Genomic DNA, 17,657 nt, shown 5'->3' on the forward strand with positions numbered 1-17,657 from the left:
AGAAACTCTACTATCTGTGCATCAATCGTTTATAAAACGTGTCAATAAGTGCTTGGAAGTGCAAGGTCACTACTTTGAGCATTTATTGAAGTGAGGGTCACAGTTGCAAATGTAACAAAAATGTTATAATAAAACATTTTGAAAAACAATTAAATCTTTTTATGTTTTGAAATATGGAGGTCGGATGGAAACATGGTTCAGACAAAAGTTGTTTGTTTTTTTACATAGAATAATATGTCGTAAAGAAAAATATAGGTTTCCATTAAAAAAAAGAAGTTGATCTTGGATTGACCTTGAAAATGTCCACCAACTCAAAAATTAATAACGCTATTTTGTTTCCTCCTCGAAACCAAGCAAGTTTTGTTTAAAACATTTTTTTTTTAAATGCATAGTTTTCACGATATTCCATTGTGCCAAGTTAAATGGTTCACTCTGTATGTAAATAAATTATATTTTAATTAATTTGTAAGTTTTCATACATTTTCTTATAAATTTTTCAAATCTATGTATAATTATCAATATTTTAAAATTATACATTCTTAAATCATATGCAGTTTTTTTTAGTATTATTTACTTAAACTTACATTTGAGATAATATGGAGGTGATCTTATTAAATGATCTGTAGAGATATTTCTGTCACACGTTAATGTAAGAGGATCTATAACAGAAGGAGTATCGAAACGTAAAGACTCCTGTTGTTGTTGGACAACAAATAACTCCATTATGTTAGGCAGGTATAATGGAATCTGGAAAATTTGATATAAGCGAATAAATATTTAATTCAAAAATATATTTGCATTAGCAATATGCATTTAGCGCTGCTGATTGCAGCTATTAAACTTTTGATTGTTTTTATCGTAAAGTCTAAAAATATAATAAAGATATCAAACAACCTTATGTAAGATATACGTTCCAATGAATGTTACAAAACCTTCTTTTAACCACAGAAATACGTCATTGTACCAAAACTGTATCACTTTACGTGACATAAAGTTTGCTACTTCCAGTTGGCGCACAACGGGATTTAATATTTCATTATATATAATATCTTCTTCTCTGAAAATTGTTTTCATGTAATAAAGTTACAATTAATGATATATAAGGCTCTACTGATTACTAAAATCAATTAAAATCAATAGGAGCGTAAAGAGCCACAATGCTAGTTCTTCGTGCGAAGGTTAAGATATATTCGTTAAAATTGTTTACATCAAATCAAATCAAACGTTTCAACCTGCCATCAGGCCTTCTTCAGTGTACATTAATAATAATACAAATAAAAAGAAAAATTTGCTCGCAAAATTTAACATAACGTAAAAGATGTGGAAGACATTAAAATCATCCTTTCCATGCGATTGTAGTTCGGTAGAAAATAAGTTAGTATTGAATTAAATTCATGTCAAAACGCTAGTCCACGTAGAGAGAACGAGGTAGAAAAACAGAGAATAGATAGTCTTTACATCTTACAAGTCAAGATCTTAATGGTCAAGATTAATGGTTTGATTTGATTTGATGTAAACAATTTTAACGAATATATCTTAACCTTCGCACGAAGAACTAGCATTGTGGCTCTTTACGCTCCTATTGATTTTAATTAATAAAGTTACATTCAAAATTTTTACTATAATTATGAAATTTAAGTCTGTATATCGTAGTTAGAGCACAAGTTCTCGCAGAAAGATTTCATTGCAATAAGTATTGTAACAGCACAGAAATTACAAAATATTGTTGTAATGTTATTGCTAGATATAATTATAACATTATATTTTTTTAATGTTTCCAGATATTGCAGGAATATCAGAAGATATTATGATGCAGTTTTATATTTTTGCATGTCTCTGTTATATTACATTATAATCTGCAATAATGCTGCAATGTATTTGAAATATTTTATGCTGTATAAATTATTACGAAATAATAAATAAGCATTTAACAATTTTTGATTAAAAATGAATTTAAAGATTACTGAATCTGAATTTTACAATAAGAATACAATAAAACTGCCGAATAGAGGATCACCTGCCAATGACTTCGATCTTGACATATGTTACCAAAGTCATAGTCCTAAGTAAAAAAAAGAAAAGGTTTTAGCCGTCAGTCACCGTTTATTAAAAATAAAAAATGTAATTTATGTATAAGTTATTTGTTTTATTAGTTTTATTTAATGCTTTTATCCCATACAGCACAGAACATTGCAATTACATTGCAGCAATGTTACAATCTTGCAAGTTGCAATGTAATATTGTTGAGACATTATTGGAACATGTAATTGTAATATTTCATGAGAATGTGACAGCAACATTTCAAAACATTACAAAAACAATATTCTGTAATTGCTAGTTTGTCCGTTTACCGCTATGCGACGCGCGTTGCGCAATCTATCTCGCATTTAAGTTTTAGTCATGATGATTATATAAAACTTGCAAAGAGTGGCTAGTAAGATTAAAGACATAGTAATTATTTTTATCAGCTTAATTTTTCTGATACGACCTCAACACAGGGAATTCAGATATTAAACTGATTGTTTAGAAATCGGACAGATAAATGTCTGAATGAATAAAAATTATCCTTTTATTGTATTAATTAGGATGTAGAGTCGAATTTCCATATAAATAAAATTTTATAATATAAATTATTTAAATTTAATTATCTGATTATTTAATTTTTATTATTTAATTATATTAGACTAAGTGTTTTTGCTATACATATATACATACATACATATATATACCGGTGACGCTCATATCCAAATTTTGGATGCAAAAAAATTGTGAACTTACACAATTGCAACGAGTTTTTTCTTATCTCTTTTGAATGTCTTTATATATTTTTAAAGTTTATCTATATTAAAATCTGAAGCATTCTGCATATTTGTAGTAAGGCGTTTCAATATTATAAATAGATTGCACTGTAACATTACTGTAGTCTTACATTGTAATATTTCCAAGAGCGGACATTTTAACGTCGTCGCAAGCTTGCAGTTACATTGCAGAAACATTTCGCAACTTCCATGCAATATTATAATGTTTCAATGTAAAGTTTATGCAATGTTTCTGCAATTTTTCGATGCTGTATGGGATATTTCGTAAGAGGTTTATGAAATAAAGTTTATATTATATGTACAATTAAAAACATATATATAGGAGTATAGAGATAATAAGCGGAAATAGTAAGTTTTTTCGAACTCTCATAGTCCAACAGTATACTATTCCTCTCTCTCTCTCTCTCTCTCTCTCTCTCTCTCTCTCTCTCTCTCTCTCTCTCTCTCTCTCTCTCTCTCTCTCTCTCTCTCTCTCTCTCGCCCCCCACCCCACCTTTCTCGTACCGACGGTGCGAGTATGCGGATCATAAAATCTTGCGAAATAAGTGAAGAACTTTATCATTATCCATAATTTGTTTCGTTGATCACATAGTCAAATAAGATTCAAACTAATCGAGTATATTGAGTTTATTTTATTTAATTTTTTTTCTTTTATTTTTTCTTGTGTGTTGATTAAAACAACCGTCTTTCTGTCAATTTTATTGTACACGAATCACGTACGGATAAGATATAAATAGTGCATCGATCTCTAACATTGGTCTAGTTTCCACCGAAATCCGATTCTACTTCGGTGCGGAATAAATTTAGTGTGCTGTTTCCATTGGAAGTAAAGTATTTTCTGGATTGAAGCGGGAGTGAAATGAACGTAGTCTATCGCGTTTTCATCGACTTAAATTCGGTTCTACGCCGGACTAGGTGCTTCGATTGAAACTAGACGATTGTAATTTTACAGAAATTCTATGATATATAGAAAATTAAATAAATATGATTGCTTTTTTTTGTATTTTGTTAACAATTATTTAAAATTCAACGAAAAAGTTATAAACAAAAGAGAATTTACTGAGCAGAACGTAATTTTCTGACACCATGTTTATTTAATACGGCGATTGGAATTAGTTGCACATCTCGGGCCGATTCCCGAGATGAAGTCTCCTGTTCCCCCACTATCGCCCGGCCGCTGGCGACCATATATACAGGGTGAGGCAAAAGTATGGAAACCCCCGAATAAGTTTTGAAGAAGGCATTTTACGAAAAAATGTTAAATACAAAAGTTTTAGGAAATTTCTCTGGCTTTTCAATGGTGACCTTGGATTTGACCTTGACCGTGACCTTGAAGGTCATTTGAAGGTCAGAGTAATTTTTTTAAATGGAAACCCCTATTTTTTATTCCAAAATCTAATAGCTGGTGTCAAGAGCTTTTCAAAACACTATAATGAAGTTATTTTTCATTAAGTACTTTTCGAGTTATGAGGCTTGTAAATTACAGTATTTTGACATAAAATACAAAATATCTTGTAAAACATTCAATTTTTGGGAATTTTACCTTAATACTTTTATGCATAAAATAATGAGACGAATCAATTGGTATAAAGAAAACACATTGGTTTTAAAAAAAAGTATGCAGTTGCATGTTGCAAACTACATATTTTTTCTTGAAAGCAACTATGTGTTTTCTTTATACCAATTGATTTGTCTCATTATTTTATGCATAAAAGTATTAAGGTAAGATTCCCAAAAATTGAATGTTTTACAAGATATTTTGTATTTTATGTCAAAATACTGTAATTTACAAGCCTCATAACTCGAAAAGTACTTAATGAAAAATAACTTCATTATAGTGTTTTGAAAAGCTCTTGACACCAGCTATTAGATTTTGGAATCAAAAATAGGGGTTTCCATTTTAAAAAATTACTCTGATCTTCAAGGTCACGGTCAAGGTCAAATCCAAGGTCACCATTGAAAAGCCAGAGAAATTTCCTAAAACTTTTGTATTTAACATTTTTTCGTAAAATGCCTTCCTCAAAACTTATTCGGGGGTTTCCATACTTTTGCCTCACCCTGTATAATACTCCTATATTGCTAACATAGCATCTTTTCCGTAAGTGGAACGTGTCCCAAAAAAGAGAGACAGAAGAAAATTGGTACTTTGATCATTGTGCGCATGCATGGTAGGTGGCGAGTTTTTCAAATACCTTTCATACGTTAAAAATAACACTTCATATTTATTATGAGAAAAATCTGTAAAAATATTTACAATCATGTGTAAAATAGTTATTTATATATATATAGGTACATCTAATACGTTATTGTATACATATATATATATTATTACAAAATTAAAATAATTTAATTTATTTTAATTTATTAGACAAATATAAAGTAATAATAATATTTTTTTAAATTTAAAACAATATTAAAATACTATTAAAATAATATTTTTTTAAATTTTTTATAGGTTATAAAGTAATAAGAATGATAATAATAATCATATTTTTTTTAATTACAAGTTTTTAAACAATATTTATTTATTAAACTTACTTCGTAAATATTGATCTTTTTCTGACATTTGTTTTGATTCATGAAATAATCTAACGTTAATGTATAAATCAATTACATATTTGCATAATTGCACTCTGTGATTATCAAATATGTCTTGTGTCATGACATGATTATTCATAATATCATTGTCGAATGGTATCCCAATATGATTAAAACTTTTAATTTAATCATTTATGTGTTTTCCTATTGGCTGAGATAAAAATTACACGCATGCGCTTATGGAGGTAAGTACCCATTAGAAAAAGAGGTAAAACATATGTCTGCGCCGTGGTTATGGAACCACTGTTCTCGCTCTGTTAGCAATATAGAAGTATTACATATATGCTGGCGACCGAGCCGCCGATAGCTCTGGCTCAGGAGCGTTTTATATTAGAAATAGGCTGGGTTGTTTAGGCATCTCTCAGGAAATCGTAACATTTTCTTTGCTACATAAATAATGTTTATTTTCATTAATAATTAAATATATATATATTACATACATAATTTATACATTATTATATATATATTTACACATTATATTATTATATACATATTTATATATTACATACGTAAAATATATATTTAATTATTAATAAAAATAAAGATTATTTATGTAGCGAAGAAAATGTTACGATTTCCTGAGAGATGCCTAAACAACCCAGTCTATTTCTAATATAAAACGTTCCTGAGCCAGAGCTATCGGCGGCTCGGTCTCCAACGGCCGGACGGTAGTGGGGGAACAGGAGGCGTCCTCTCGGGAATCGACTCGAGATGTGCAACTAATTCTAAGCTCTGTTTTAATTAATTTTAAGAACGTACTGTTGGCAGATATATTTATTTAAATATGGTAAAGTCAGTGTGTGAGCGGAGCCCCTTCTCCTGCACTTTCTTCCCAAAAAAACTAATCCAATTTAACTTATGTCCGAGAGGCAAAATGTTATTCCTAAATAATAAAATAGTTTTTCGATATACGAAATGTGTTCAAAACGTTCCAGGCCTTGGCTCAGTGTAATCAAACCATTACGATTATCACTATAGGGATTTGATAGTTGATATATCGTATATGCAAAACAACAATTTTATTCAATATTTAAACGATCTAATTGATGTAGTATAGAACTCAATTTGAAAAAAGACATCAATATTTTTATCATAATTGTAAAGTTATATGAATAAAATTTCTATCTACAAAAGTAATGTATGAAATAATAATCACGTTTACTGTAGCGTGGAATATTTGCTCGCATATCTCTTTATAGTCGTTTTATATTTAGTGTATGTACAACGTTTCACATGAAAAATTCCATAAATTATTAAAATAATAAGTTACATTAATCAATATATGTAAATGCATTGTAAAATATTCTAAAATCACTCAACTGACAGACTATGTAACGTAGTGATTGAATCAAAAAACATTACATATTCTTAAATGATGTTAGAAAATTACAAGATATTCTTGAATTCCAAGAAATTATTCACTCCAAATAATGCTTTGCTTCTTGAATATAAGTTAGGTTAAGTTAGGATGGCAGGAGATACAAGAGGAGGAGCTCCGTACATTTAATTTATCATGTTTGAATAAATAAATCTGCTATAAGAATGCATTCTATTAAATGTAGGCAGAGTGTTAGAAAATTACATTCTATTCAATAAATTTCTTTTGTTAATAACTATTTAATAAATAATGAACAACAACTATAAGTTTTAAAACCTTACTTTCCCAGACAGCACACATGTCTAAATTCGGGACATGAGACATCTTAAAGACATTATTAAGACGTCTTTTAGATACCGTGTCTAAAAGGCGTCTTAATGACGTCTTTAAGCCGTCTTATGTCTCGATTTTGGACATGTGTGCTGTCTGGGTTGGGTAATGATCTTGATAATATATGTCAAGATCAAGGTCATTGACAAATGATTCCCTATTCGACAGTTTTATCAAAAATATTATGTTATACCTGAACAATTTGGTGTTTTAGTGTATTTGTAGTATATATATGTATGTGTATACATATATATATATATATATATATACGGATGTCCCAGACTTACCGAATAACCGGTTCAGGGTAAACTCCTGACGTTGTTCTGAGACGAAAGTTCCTTTGGCAAAATGTCGAGGGTGTCGTAATTTCGGCGTTATGAAGGGTAAAAGTTTCCCAATCGATGCGCTGAATTTTCCCGCGCTCAGGGACATCGCACATCAAAGGAGCCCCGTGCATCGCGCAACGATTGACTTGATCGAGCGCGTTTCTCGCGATTGTTCACGCATTTACTGTTCACTGTTTCACAGTACTCCACAGGAAAAGTGGAGTCAGATCCGCCGGAGACCTCGCCGGCCAGTGCACGGGCGCACTCCGCGTACGATTTATCTATCCGCGTATCTCGCGTTTAACACGCGACGCGTTTTCGCGCACGTGTGTGGCGAGGCTATCGTCGCGTCACTTTTCGACACTTTCTTCGCGACATTGACATTTGTATGACCGACAAAAAAGGACAGACTGATCGCTCACCGAATTGTACAAAATCACGACACGCGCGCGGAACTGTCAAGCACTAGCGTGAAGCGTCGTGCGCTCCCGCAATAGAAAATCGATATGAGCACTAAGAGGTATGACCTACCGCGCCTTACGTCAATACGGAGCAATCGATGTGCACTGGCCGGCGAGGTCTCCGGCGGATCTGACTCCATTTTTCTTGTGGAGTACTGTGAAACAGTGAACAGTGAATGCGTGAACAATCGCGAGAAACGCGCTCGATCGAAACAATCGTTGCGCGATGCACGGGGCTCCTTTGATGTGCGATGTCCCTGAGCGCGGGAAAATTCAGCGCATCGATTGGAGAACTTTTGCTCTTTATAACGCCGAAATTACGACACCCTCGACATTTTGCCAAAGGAACTTTCGTCTCAGAACAACGTCAGGAGTCTACCCTGAACCGATTATTCGGTAAGTCTGGGACACCCTGTATATATATATATATATATATATATATATATATATATATATATATATACAGGGTGTCTGTCATAAGGTGTCTCACCGAAAAGATACAAGTAGATCTCGTTATTCTGAACAAAAAAGTTCTATACCATTTGCAAACAACCACTTAAAATTTTGAGTATATATATACAGGGTGTCCGATAATTACTAAATCATCTCTTGGGTGTAGGTAGAGCGGGTTAAATTGAGTAGAAAAGTCCTCTACCGTTTTGCGATTTTCGCAATAATTAATGAGAAATTAATTAAAGAAGATCGGCCAATTTCCGCGAATCTAAGCGCGCAGCAAGAAGAGACAGCCCACTGTTACGTGATCGCTAGGACGCAAGGATTTAGCGTTCAGCACCGCTCGTATGTTGCCGTTGTCAATTGTAGAGCGCTCCTCCCAACGCTTCATCGCGTGCCTAGTAACCAAATAACAGTGGACTGTACCGCCACGGGTCTCTTCTCGCTGCGCACTTAAACTCGCGCAAATTGGCCGATAATTTTTAACTAATTCCCCATTAATTATTGCGAAAATTGCAAAATGATAGAGGACTTTTCTACTCCGTTTAACCCGCTCTACCTACACCCGAGAGGTGATACAGCAATTATCAGACACCTTGTATATCGTATATATAGATTTATTCTGTGCGCAACTGGGACTTCCCCGATATATATGTATATACAGGGTGTATTAAAACTAGCGGAAAAGTTTTTAATGCCAGATTCTTCATGAAGACAAAAAGCTCTTCTAAGACAAAAAGCTCTTTACAAAAAAGTGATCCGATGAATAGAATTTGAATAGTGAGGCATTGAAGTTGACATATGGGAGCGCATAAAACTCACGCGGTCAGGATCGGCACAAGTTGCTCATGACTCGTGTATCGTGACGATGAGTGTTTCTCATTATTCTACATTATTCTGCCATTAGTAATATGAATTAATTAGTAATTAATCTTATTAATAATGATATTTATCTTTATTAATTAATAATTACTTGTGTACTTTAATTACGTACTAGTTGCATAGTCCTTAAACGTGGAATATGCGGGATATTGATTAAATTAAATTAACAAATGACAAATTTAAAATAAATAATTAATAAATAACAAATTGATCATAATTTTATCAATCAATTAATTAATTAATTACTCAAATAACTGAAATCAAATAATCGAAAGACATTAAAAACGATATTTCATCAAAAATACGTATTTGAAATTTTTCATATTTTTCTGAAATCTTAGTCGATATTACTTACACAATTATGGAATTATTTATTATTGATTTATTCTCTATTACGTACTAGTTGTTTAGTTCTTAAACACGCGGAAATATGGAAAACTAATTTCAGTTATTTGAGTAATTAATTGATTGATAAAATTATGATCAATTTGTTATTTATTAATTATTTATTTTAAATTTGTCATTTGTTAAGTTAATTTAATCAATATCCCGCATATTCCACGTTTAAGGACTATGCAACTAGTACGTAATCAAAGTACACAAGTAATTATTAATTAATAAAGATAAATATCATTATTAATAAGATTAATTACTAATTAATTCATATTACTAATAACAGAATAATGTAGAGTAATGAAAAACACTCATCGCCACGATACACGAGTCACGAGTGGAACGTGTGCCGAAGAACTCGGTCGTGCCGATCTTGACCGCGTGAGTTTTATGTGCTCCCATACATCAACTTCAATGCCTCACCATTCTAATTTTATTCAGATCACTTTTTTGTAAAGAGCTTTTCGTCTTAGAATTTTATGAAGAATCTGGCATTAAATCTGGTGTCAGGGGTCCACCTAAAAATGAAGTGTTTGGGATTTTTTAAATGATCATGAAAACATGTGCACATATTGTATAAGATTGAAGGTCAAAAAAATAAATATTATATGTCTTGCATCCAAGATATTGGAGATAGTCGTTTTAAGAAATTTTTCTTTTTTTTGACATTTGTAGCTAAAATTACAAAATATATAAAATTTGTATAGACAAGGAATTTTTTAGGATTTTCCCGTACTTTCAGATAAAAACGTTAATTTTAGTACGAAAAATTTAATAGTATAAAAAAATCAATTTTTTAGTTTTAAGTAAGTAAATGAAAAATTATATCCACTTTTAAAAATCTGAAAAAATTCTCAAAAATACTCCAATATATGTAGAATATAGTGGCACAAAGGAAATTTTGAAATCGCAATGGAGTCCACTCGTAAATAAATATTTTTTTCAAAACAAAATTGGAATTTCAGCCAAAAACTCGATATCATTTTTTTTAATTGATTGAATTATTTAATACCATATAAATCATATATTTTTAACAAATAACTATGAAATGAAAAATAGTTCTGGAATCTTTGCGTTTTATATTTTTTAGACTCATTTATTTCTTTTTTTTTTTTTTAAAGAAGTCTTGTTCCTTATCAGAACTAAATTCTTTTAAAATCAATTAATCTTTGCTTGCAGGAATAATCGCATGATATTTTAATGTGTACCCGGAATAGTTTTCGCTAATGCGAATCTTGGTTCCAAAAACTTACTTAATTTGTCGTGATTTGTTTTTGAATTAAATAAAATTATTGTTAATTAGAATATAAGGCTCTGGTGATTGTTAAATCAAATAAAATCAATAAGGAGAGTAAAGAGCCACAATGCTAGATCTTCGTGCAAAGGTTATGATATATTCGTTAAAAATGTTTACAAACGTTTCAGCCTGCCATCAGGTCTTCTTTAATGTACAAAATAAGTAACAATAAAATATAAAGATCCGCTCGCAATGATTAAATAATTAAAAGATGTGAAAGACGTATTTGCAATCCTTTATCGACCATATTGTTGTTCGTTAATAAATTAAATAGGATTGTACAATATTAATTACATGATGGAGAAGCGCTCGCCCAAGTAGAAGGAACGAGGTGGAAAAGTTAAGATCAGATGTCTTTACATGTTGAACTTGAATATCTTAGTGTTGACTTAGTGTTGATTTAATGTTGACTAAGATATTCAAGTTCAACATGTAAAGACATCTGGTCTTAACTTTTCCACCTCGTTCCTTCTACTTAGGCGAGCGCTTCTTCATCATGTAATTAATACAATCCTATCTAATTTATTAACGAACAACAATATGGTCGATAAAGGATTGCAAATACGTCTTCCACATCTTTTAATTATTTAATCATTGCGAGAGGATCTTAATATTTTATTGTTACTTATTTTGTACATTAAAAAAGGCCTGATGGCAAGTTGAAACGTTTGTAAACATTTTCAACGAATATATTATAACCTTCGCACGAAGATCTAGCATTGTGGCTCTTTACGCTTCTTATTGATTTTATTTAAAATTATTGTCTCTTTGAGATTATTTTTGGCCCACGTGTAAAAATCCTCAGCATTGAGGGTTACACTTCCTTGGAAACTAACTTTTCTAAATTTTGTTATGTTATAACGTATAACGAAATTTATATCAACGTTATAACGTTATAACGAAAGTTATAACAAAATTTTATTATATACGAGGACAATGTCTCTTTTATATAAGAAAAAGAAAAATTTTTTACGACCGCTAACAAATAAATGAGCAACAATACATTGAAAAATTAACCGTGAAAGGAAGTATCTTAAAAAACCTATTTGTTTTATAGTGATTTGGCTGAAATTCTAATTTTGTTTTGAAAAAAATATTTGTTTACGAGTGGATCCCATTGCGATCCCAAAATTTCCTTTACGCTACCATATTCTACATATATTGAAATATTTTTGAGAATTTTTTCAGATTTTTAAAAGTGGATATAATTTTTCATTTACTTACTTAAAACTAAAAAATTGATTTTTTTTATACTATTAAATTTTTCGCACTAAAATTAACGTTTTTATCTGAAGGTACGAGAAAAATCCTAAAAAATTCCTTGTCTATACAAATTTTATATATTTTGTAATTTTAGCTACAAATGTCAAAAAAAGAAAAATTTCTTAAAACGACTACCTCCAATATCTTGGATGCAAGGCATATAATATTTCTTTTTTTGACCTTCAATCTTATACAATATATGCACTAACATTTTTTCATGATTATTTTAAAAATCCCAAACAGTTTATTTTTAGGTGGATTCCTGACACGTGAAGTGCGCCATATGTATGTTACTGTAAATTTGATGAATTTGGCAATTATGCATAATTACTGATAATTATACATAATTACCAATGATTTTAATAAAGTACTTAATGTAAAAATACTGTAAATAGTGTTTTGAAAAGGTCTTGAAGTCAGCTATATGAATATAAAATAAAAAATGGGGGTCTCAATTTAAAAAATTTTAGATGAGTTTGACCTGACGGTCAGGAGGCATTTTAGAAAAAAATGTTTCGGACAAAAGATTTTTATTTTTTTTTGCCAGGAAATCTGCAATAAAAAGTGTCATGTTCCATTTAAAAAATTCGACTTCTGATCTGCATAGCCTATTTCCGGTCGGTATCGGAAGTTGAAAATATCACCATTCGATAAAGCGTTCTCATAGAGCGTATCCGATTTACATATCAAAATTTGTGGGATTTTTAATAAAAACCACTTTCCTCGTTTTCAAAACGCGCGCGCGCGCGCGCGTGTGTGTGTGTGTGTGTGATTTATAGTATACAGGGTGTCAATTAAGTCCCGGGACGGCTGAATATTTTCTCATGTAAGATATTTTTGAAAAAGGTCAAGGTCATTTCTGAAGTAATTTTCAACGAGGAATTCAACGGTGACCTTCAATTTGACCTTGAGCTTGACTTTCAAGGTCATTTCAAGGTTAGGTTAGGTTTTTTAAATAGAAACCCCTATTTTTGATTCCAAAATCTAATAGCTGGTGTCAAGAGCTTTTCAAAACACTATAATGAAGTTATTTTTCATTAAGTACTTTTCGAGTTATGAGGCTTGTAAATTACAGTATTTTGACATAAAATACAAAATATCTTGTAAAACATTCAATTTTTGGGAATTTTACCTTAATACTTTTATGCATAAAATAATGAGACGAATCAATTGGTTAAAGAAAACACATAGTTGCTTTCAAGAAAAAATATGTAGTTTGCAACATGCAACTGCATCAAATTGAAGGTCACCGTTGAATTCCTCGTTGAAAATTACTTCAGAAATGACCTTGACCTTTTACAAAAATATCTTACATGAGAAAATATTCAGCCGTTCCGGGACTTAATTGACACCCTGTATATGTATACACGTAGAAAATTTTATATAAAAAATTACTGTGCACAGCAGTAATCGCGGACCATGAAGCCGTGGACTGAAAATTTTTATTATGTTTCATATGTGAAAAACATAGTAAAAATTTTTATAATTCCTTCATGGTTCCGCGGTTACTGCTGTATATAGTAATTTTTGATATAAAATTTTCTTTTTGTATAAAATAATATGGTAATAACTGTTCACTTACATAACCACTCACAGAATTTATTTAAGAAGAAAAAGAAAGAAGAATTTCGAGCATTTTTGCATAAATAATATCACACAATGTCAAAAAGGTACATAAATATTAAAATGAGAAGAACTTTGACAATTTTTCAATATTATTAATGTAATAAATAACATTTTATAGCGCTCATTTTATTTGGACAACATAAAAAGCACAGTTATTTTGCATACTTTTAATATTAAAATGTAAATTAAAATCTGAACTAACGTAAAGAATAATTATTCTAATTTGTTGTTTAAAATAAAAATAAGGATACTTTCTCAAGATGATATGGTATATATCGCAAGTGATATGGTACACATTTTAGTTGTTCTCTAATTGACATATTGACATAAAAAAATAAATTTTGAATATTATAAATAAATTAATTTTTTTAATTTGATGCGAATTTTTGTTTTTAATAATAGATAGTACCTTATTAGAACGAGTCCCTTTGTTTCAAGGCTACTGTGTTGAGGATCCCAAATTACAACGCAATCTATTTTTGACATTTTTGTGAGTTGAGATTTTGAATTTAGGAAGTATATGGCTTGTTGGGCAATATTTTCTGCAAAACGTGTATAATTTGTCATGTTCTGTCTGCCCCAAAATGTGACGTTTGCATACGAAGAAATATTAGTGAGTGTAGTTATTAGAATCATAAAATGTTCAGGTAACATTGAAGGTGATTTGTGAAAGTGTGTCCACATCATGTCATTTTTATCTTCAACTTTTTTTTGTATAGGCATATTTGATAAAATTGTGTATTTTTTCTTATGGATGATGGAAATGTTATAAGTGACCTTGAATGATGTGTCCCAGCATGGAAATATTTGTCGGGCCTTTATTGTCATAACATCTGTTGCATTCAATCTATTTCATTTTAAACATGTGTTTAATTAATATTTATATAAAATTTTCATCATAATGTGGCAGAAAATTGATTATTTTAACTTACACATTATATAAAGATCCGCGAAAGTTTTTGTCATCAGATATGGTGCCGACATATATCATCTTTAAGATATATGTACCAGAAAATAAAGTATTTTCTGAATTGGTGAAATCAATATAAATGTGCGTCTTATTAATAAATGAATATTTCGAGATGTTATTCAACTTATTATTATTATTGATGTTAATAAGATAAATTTTAAATATACCAAAAATTACTGAGGGCATAGTAAGTTTCATAAACCTGCTAGTAGGTGTATCATAAACCTGAAAAGTAATATTACTTTCACCAAAAAAGACATATTTGTAGAAGTCAAATGCTAATTTGACATCATAATGTAACGGCATTAGGCCATACGACAATTTGTAATTAACTTCAGTGTTATTTTGCGTAAATTCAGCAATAGAAAAAGTTATTATCGCAATTAATATTAATCCAATTTTTAATAAAACATATCGGAATGCCATTTTAATTTCCATGTAAAGCGCCTGCAAGAAAAGATTCTTGATCAGGAAAAAAACATATACACACATTTACGATACACAGTATTTAACTTCTGCATTGTATAAGAAAGCAAATATAACAACAATTGCAACTATTTATACTAACAGAGTGTAGGATTTTTATAAAAAGTACACAAAAAAGAAAAACAAATTATTTTTGGTAGTATTAAAAAAAACGTAAAAACGTAATTTTAAATATCACATGGAATCTTATCAGAAACATAACTTAAGCCAGCGGCACACGGTACGTTTTTGGTTACTGGATTGATTGAGAGCTAGTAAATTACCAAAAATACTGTATGCTGTATGGTGCATTTCTAGTATTTTACTATCTCGCAATCAATCCAGTAAGCAACAACGTACCGTGTGCCGCTGGCTTTACTTAAAAATTTTATTTAAAATAAAAATAGAATAAAATAATTTAGAATATATAAAATGTATATAATACTGAAAACATAATTAACACTATAAATGCAATTTTTATTTTTACCATAAAATTTCATTCTTAAGATTATCAAAATAATTAATGATCTTTTTACTGCAATTTTACATAATTATATTTTATCTCTCGCATTATGAGTAACGCGCTTATTTATGATGTATTGTAATTTTCTTTGAAAAGCACAAAACTGAGAAATTGACAATTAAGAAAAAAAATTAACAAAGAACGTAAAATATATTTTCTTAAACAACTAAATTTCATAATATTCATTTTTCAATTATGAAATTTTAATAACAACTATCATTCAAAATATATCTTTTATACATCGGCTATTACAAGGTTTTCTTAAATTTTTTTAAGTGTACATATATTATACGAAAAACGACTTAATGACTAATTAATTAATTAATCAAAACAACTTTATTTATATTTTTCTTAACGTATTGTCTTATGTAAATTAATTCAAATGAGAATTAAACATTAACGGACATTTTTGCCATGTTTGTTGCGACACGTATATTTTCTTTTACTACAAAATTTTGTATTTGTTTAATTCATATATATATTTAATATATACTAAAACTGCGCAAAATTTTATTTTATTAAAAACTTCTTTTTTAATTACAATCGATATCTTTTAAAAAAATTTTACAAACTTTAAAATATTTGATTTCTAATATTTGACATGTATTTAATTAATAAACTTTTACAAAATTAATAATAATACTAAGGCTCTAATAAATTAACAAATAATTTGGGAGAAAAAGGCAAAAAGAGTCATTGCTAGGTGTTCGTGCCAAAAAAATCAAATTAAATTATAAAAATTACAAAAATTACAAACGTTTCTGCCTATGTTAGGCCTTCCTCAGTCGTTACAAGTAAAAATCATAATAAAACGGTATTACAAGTGTCGAAGCGTTTAGTAAACAAATAAAGACAAAATACGCAGAGTATTCCTCATGATAAATAATTTTCATTATAGAAAGATTGGTAATTGGCATTGTTATAAGAAGCCGGATCTATATGTCTAATAAAAAACATGGAAGAGTCAGAGACTAGCATTATCCATCAAAATGCCTTCAAAGTTCATGAAAAAATTATTTTAAAAAACCGAAGAGTCCATGATTAAAATTGAATAAATAGTTAAACTAAGTCGGATGGTTAAAATAATACTGATTAAAATTATCATTAACATAGGCATAGGTTTAACATAGACAGAAACGTTTGTAATTTTTGTAATTTTTGTAATTTAATATAATTTGATTTTTTTAGCACGAACATCTAGCAACGGCTCTTTTTGCCTTTTTCTTCCAGATTATTTGTTAATAAATTTTACATTGAAACAGTACATAATTGTTATGTGCATCTCAGCTTACGTATTGTAAAGCGAGAAGAGAAAAAATTATGAAAAACATTAAAAATTTTCATTAACATTGAAGAAGATATTTTTAACAATATAAAGCTGTACTTACGCTTTAAAATTTTTAAATATATATTTTGAATGAAAAATATTTCATTTTTCTGACTCACCTATACATATATATTAAAATCGTGTGTTAATTAAAATACAGTATTTTATAACAATTAACAATTTGTAACAATAATATAGTTCACACCGTCTCAAATTACGAGTGCCAAAGGTATATAAATTTGATCACTGTCTTACTGTTTCGAGAAATCATCGAACACTAAGAAGAATATTGGCAGTTGATATTATAATGAATACATTATGTGTCATGTAAACAGTTTGTATAAGGTCGCGCAATCAAAAGACACGAAGTGTGTTCGTTTTAGATACTTACGTGCTGTGAGCGTTTACGCTTATAAGCGCTACTTCATGCATTTATTTTAAGTTTCTAAGCACTCATATCGAAAGTAATAAAATTGGTTTTAACTGTGTAAGAAATTGTAAGCGCGTAAAAAAATAATAATTATAGCATTTTTACAAGCATTAATT

At 29.7% G+C, this 17,657-nt stretch overlaps 1 protein-coding gene across 4 annotated transcripts in view; it reads right to left on the bottom strand.

The window, feature by feature from the left end:
* LOC105670194 (aminopeptidase N-like) overlaps positions 1 to 17,435 on the bottom strand; it is a 59,298-nt gene extending 41,863 nt beyond the window's left edge. Inside the window, exons 1-5 of one of the 4 annotated variants that reach the window (XM_067347405.1) lie at positions 17,231 to 17,435; positions 14,759 to 15,021; positions 14,236 to 14,673; positions 895 to 1,057; positions 585 to 747 (exon numbers count right to left, since the gene is read on the bottom strand). In XM_067347405.1, coding sequence (XP_067203506.1) covers positions 585 to 747; positions 895 to 1,057; positions 14,236 to 14,673; positions 14,759 to 14,994 — 1,000 coding nt within the window. In that variant the 5' untranslated portion in view covers positions 14,995 to 15,021; positions 17,231 to 17,435. Of the gene's footprint in view, positions 1 to 584; positions 748 to 894; positions 1,058 to 14,235; positions 14,674 to 14,758; positions 15,244 to 17,230 lie in introns of all 4 variants that reach the window. The other 3 variants (XM_067347404.1, XM_067347406.1, XM_067347407.1) reach the window with 3 other exon arrangements.
* Between the last annotated feature and the right edge of the window lie 222 nt (positions 17,436 to 17,657).

This window comes from Linepithema humile, chromosome 1 (assembly GCF_040581485.1).
Source record: "Linepithema humile isolate Giens D197 chromosome 1, Lhum_UNIL_v1.0, whole genome shotgun sequence".
Lineage (NCBI taxonomy): Eukaryota > Metazoa > Arthropoda > Insecta > Hymenoptera > Formicidae > Linepithema > Linepithema humile.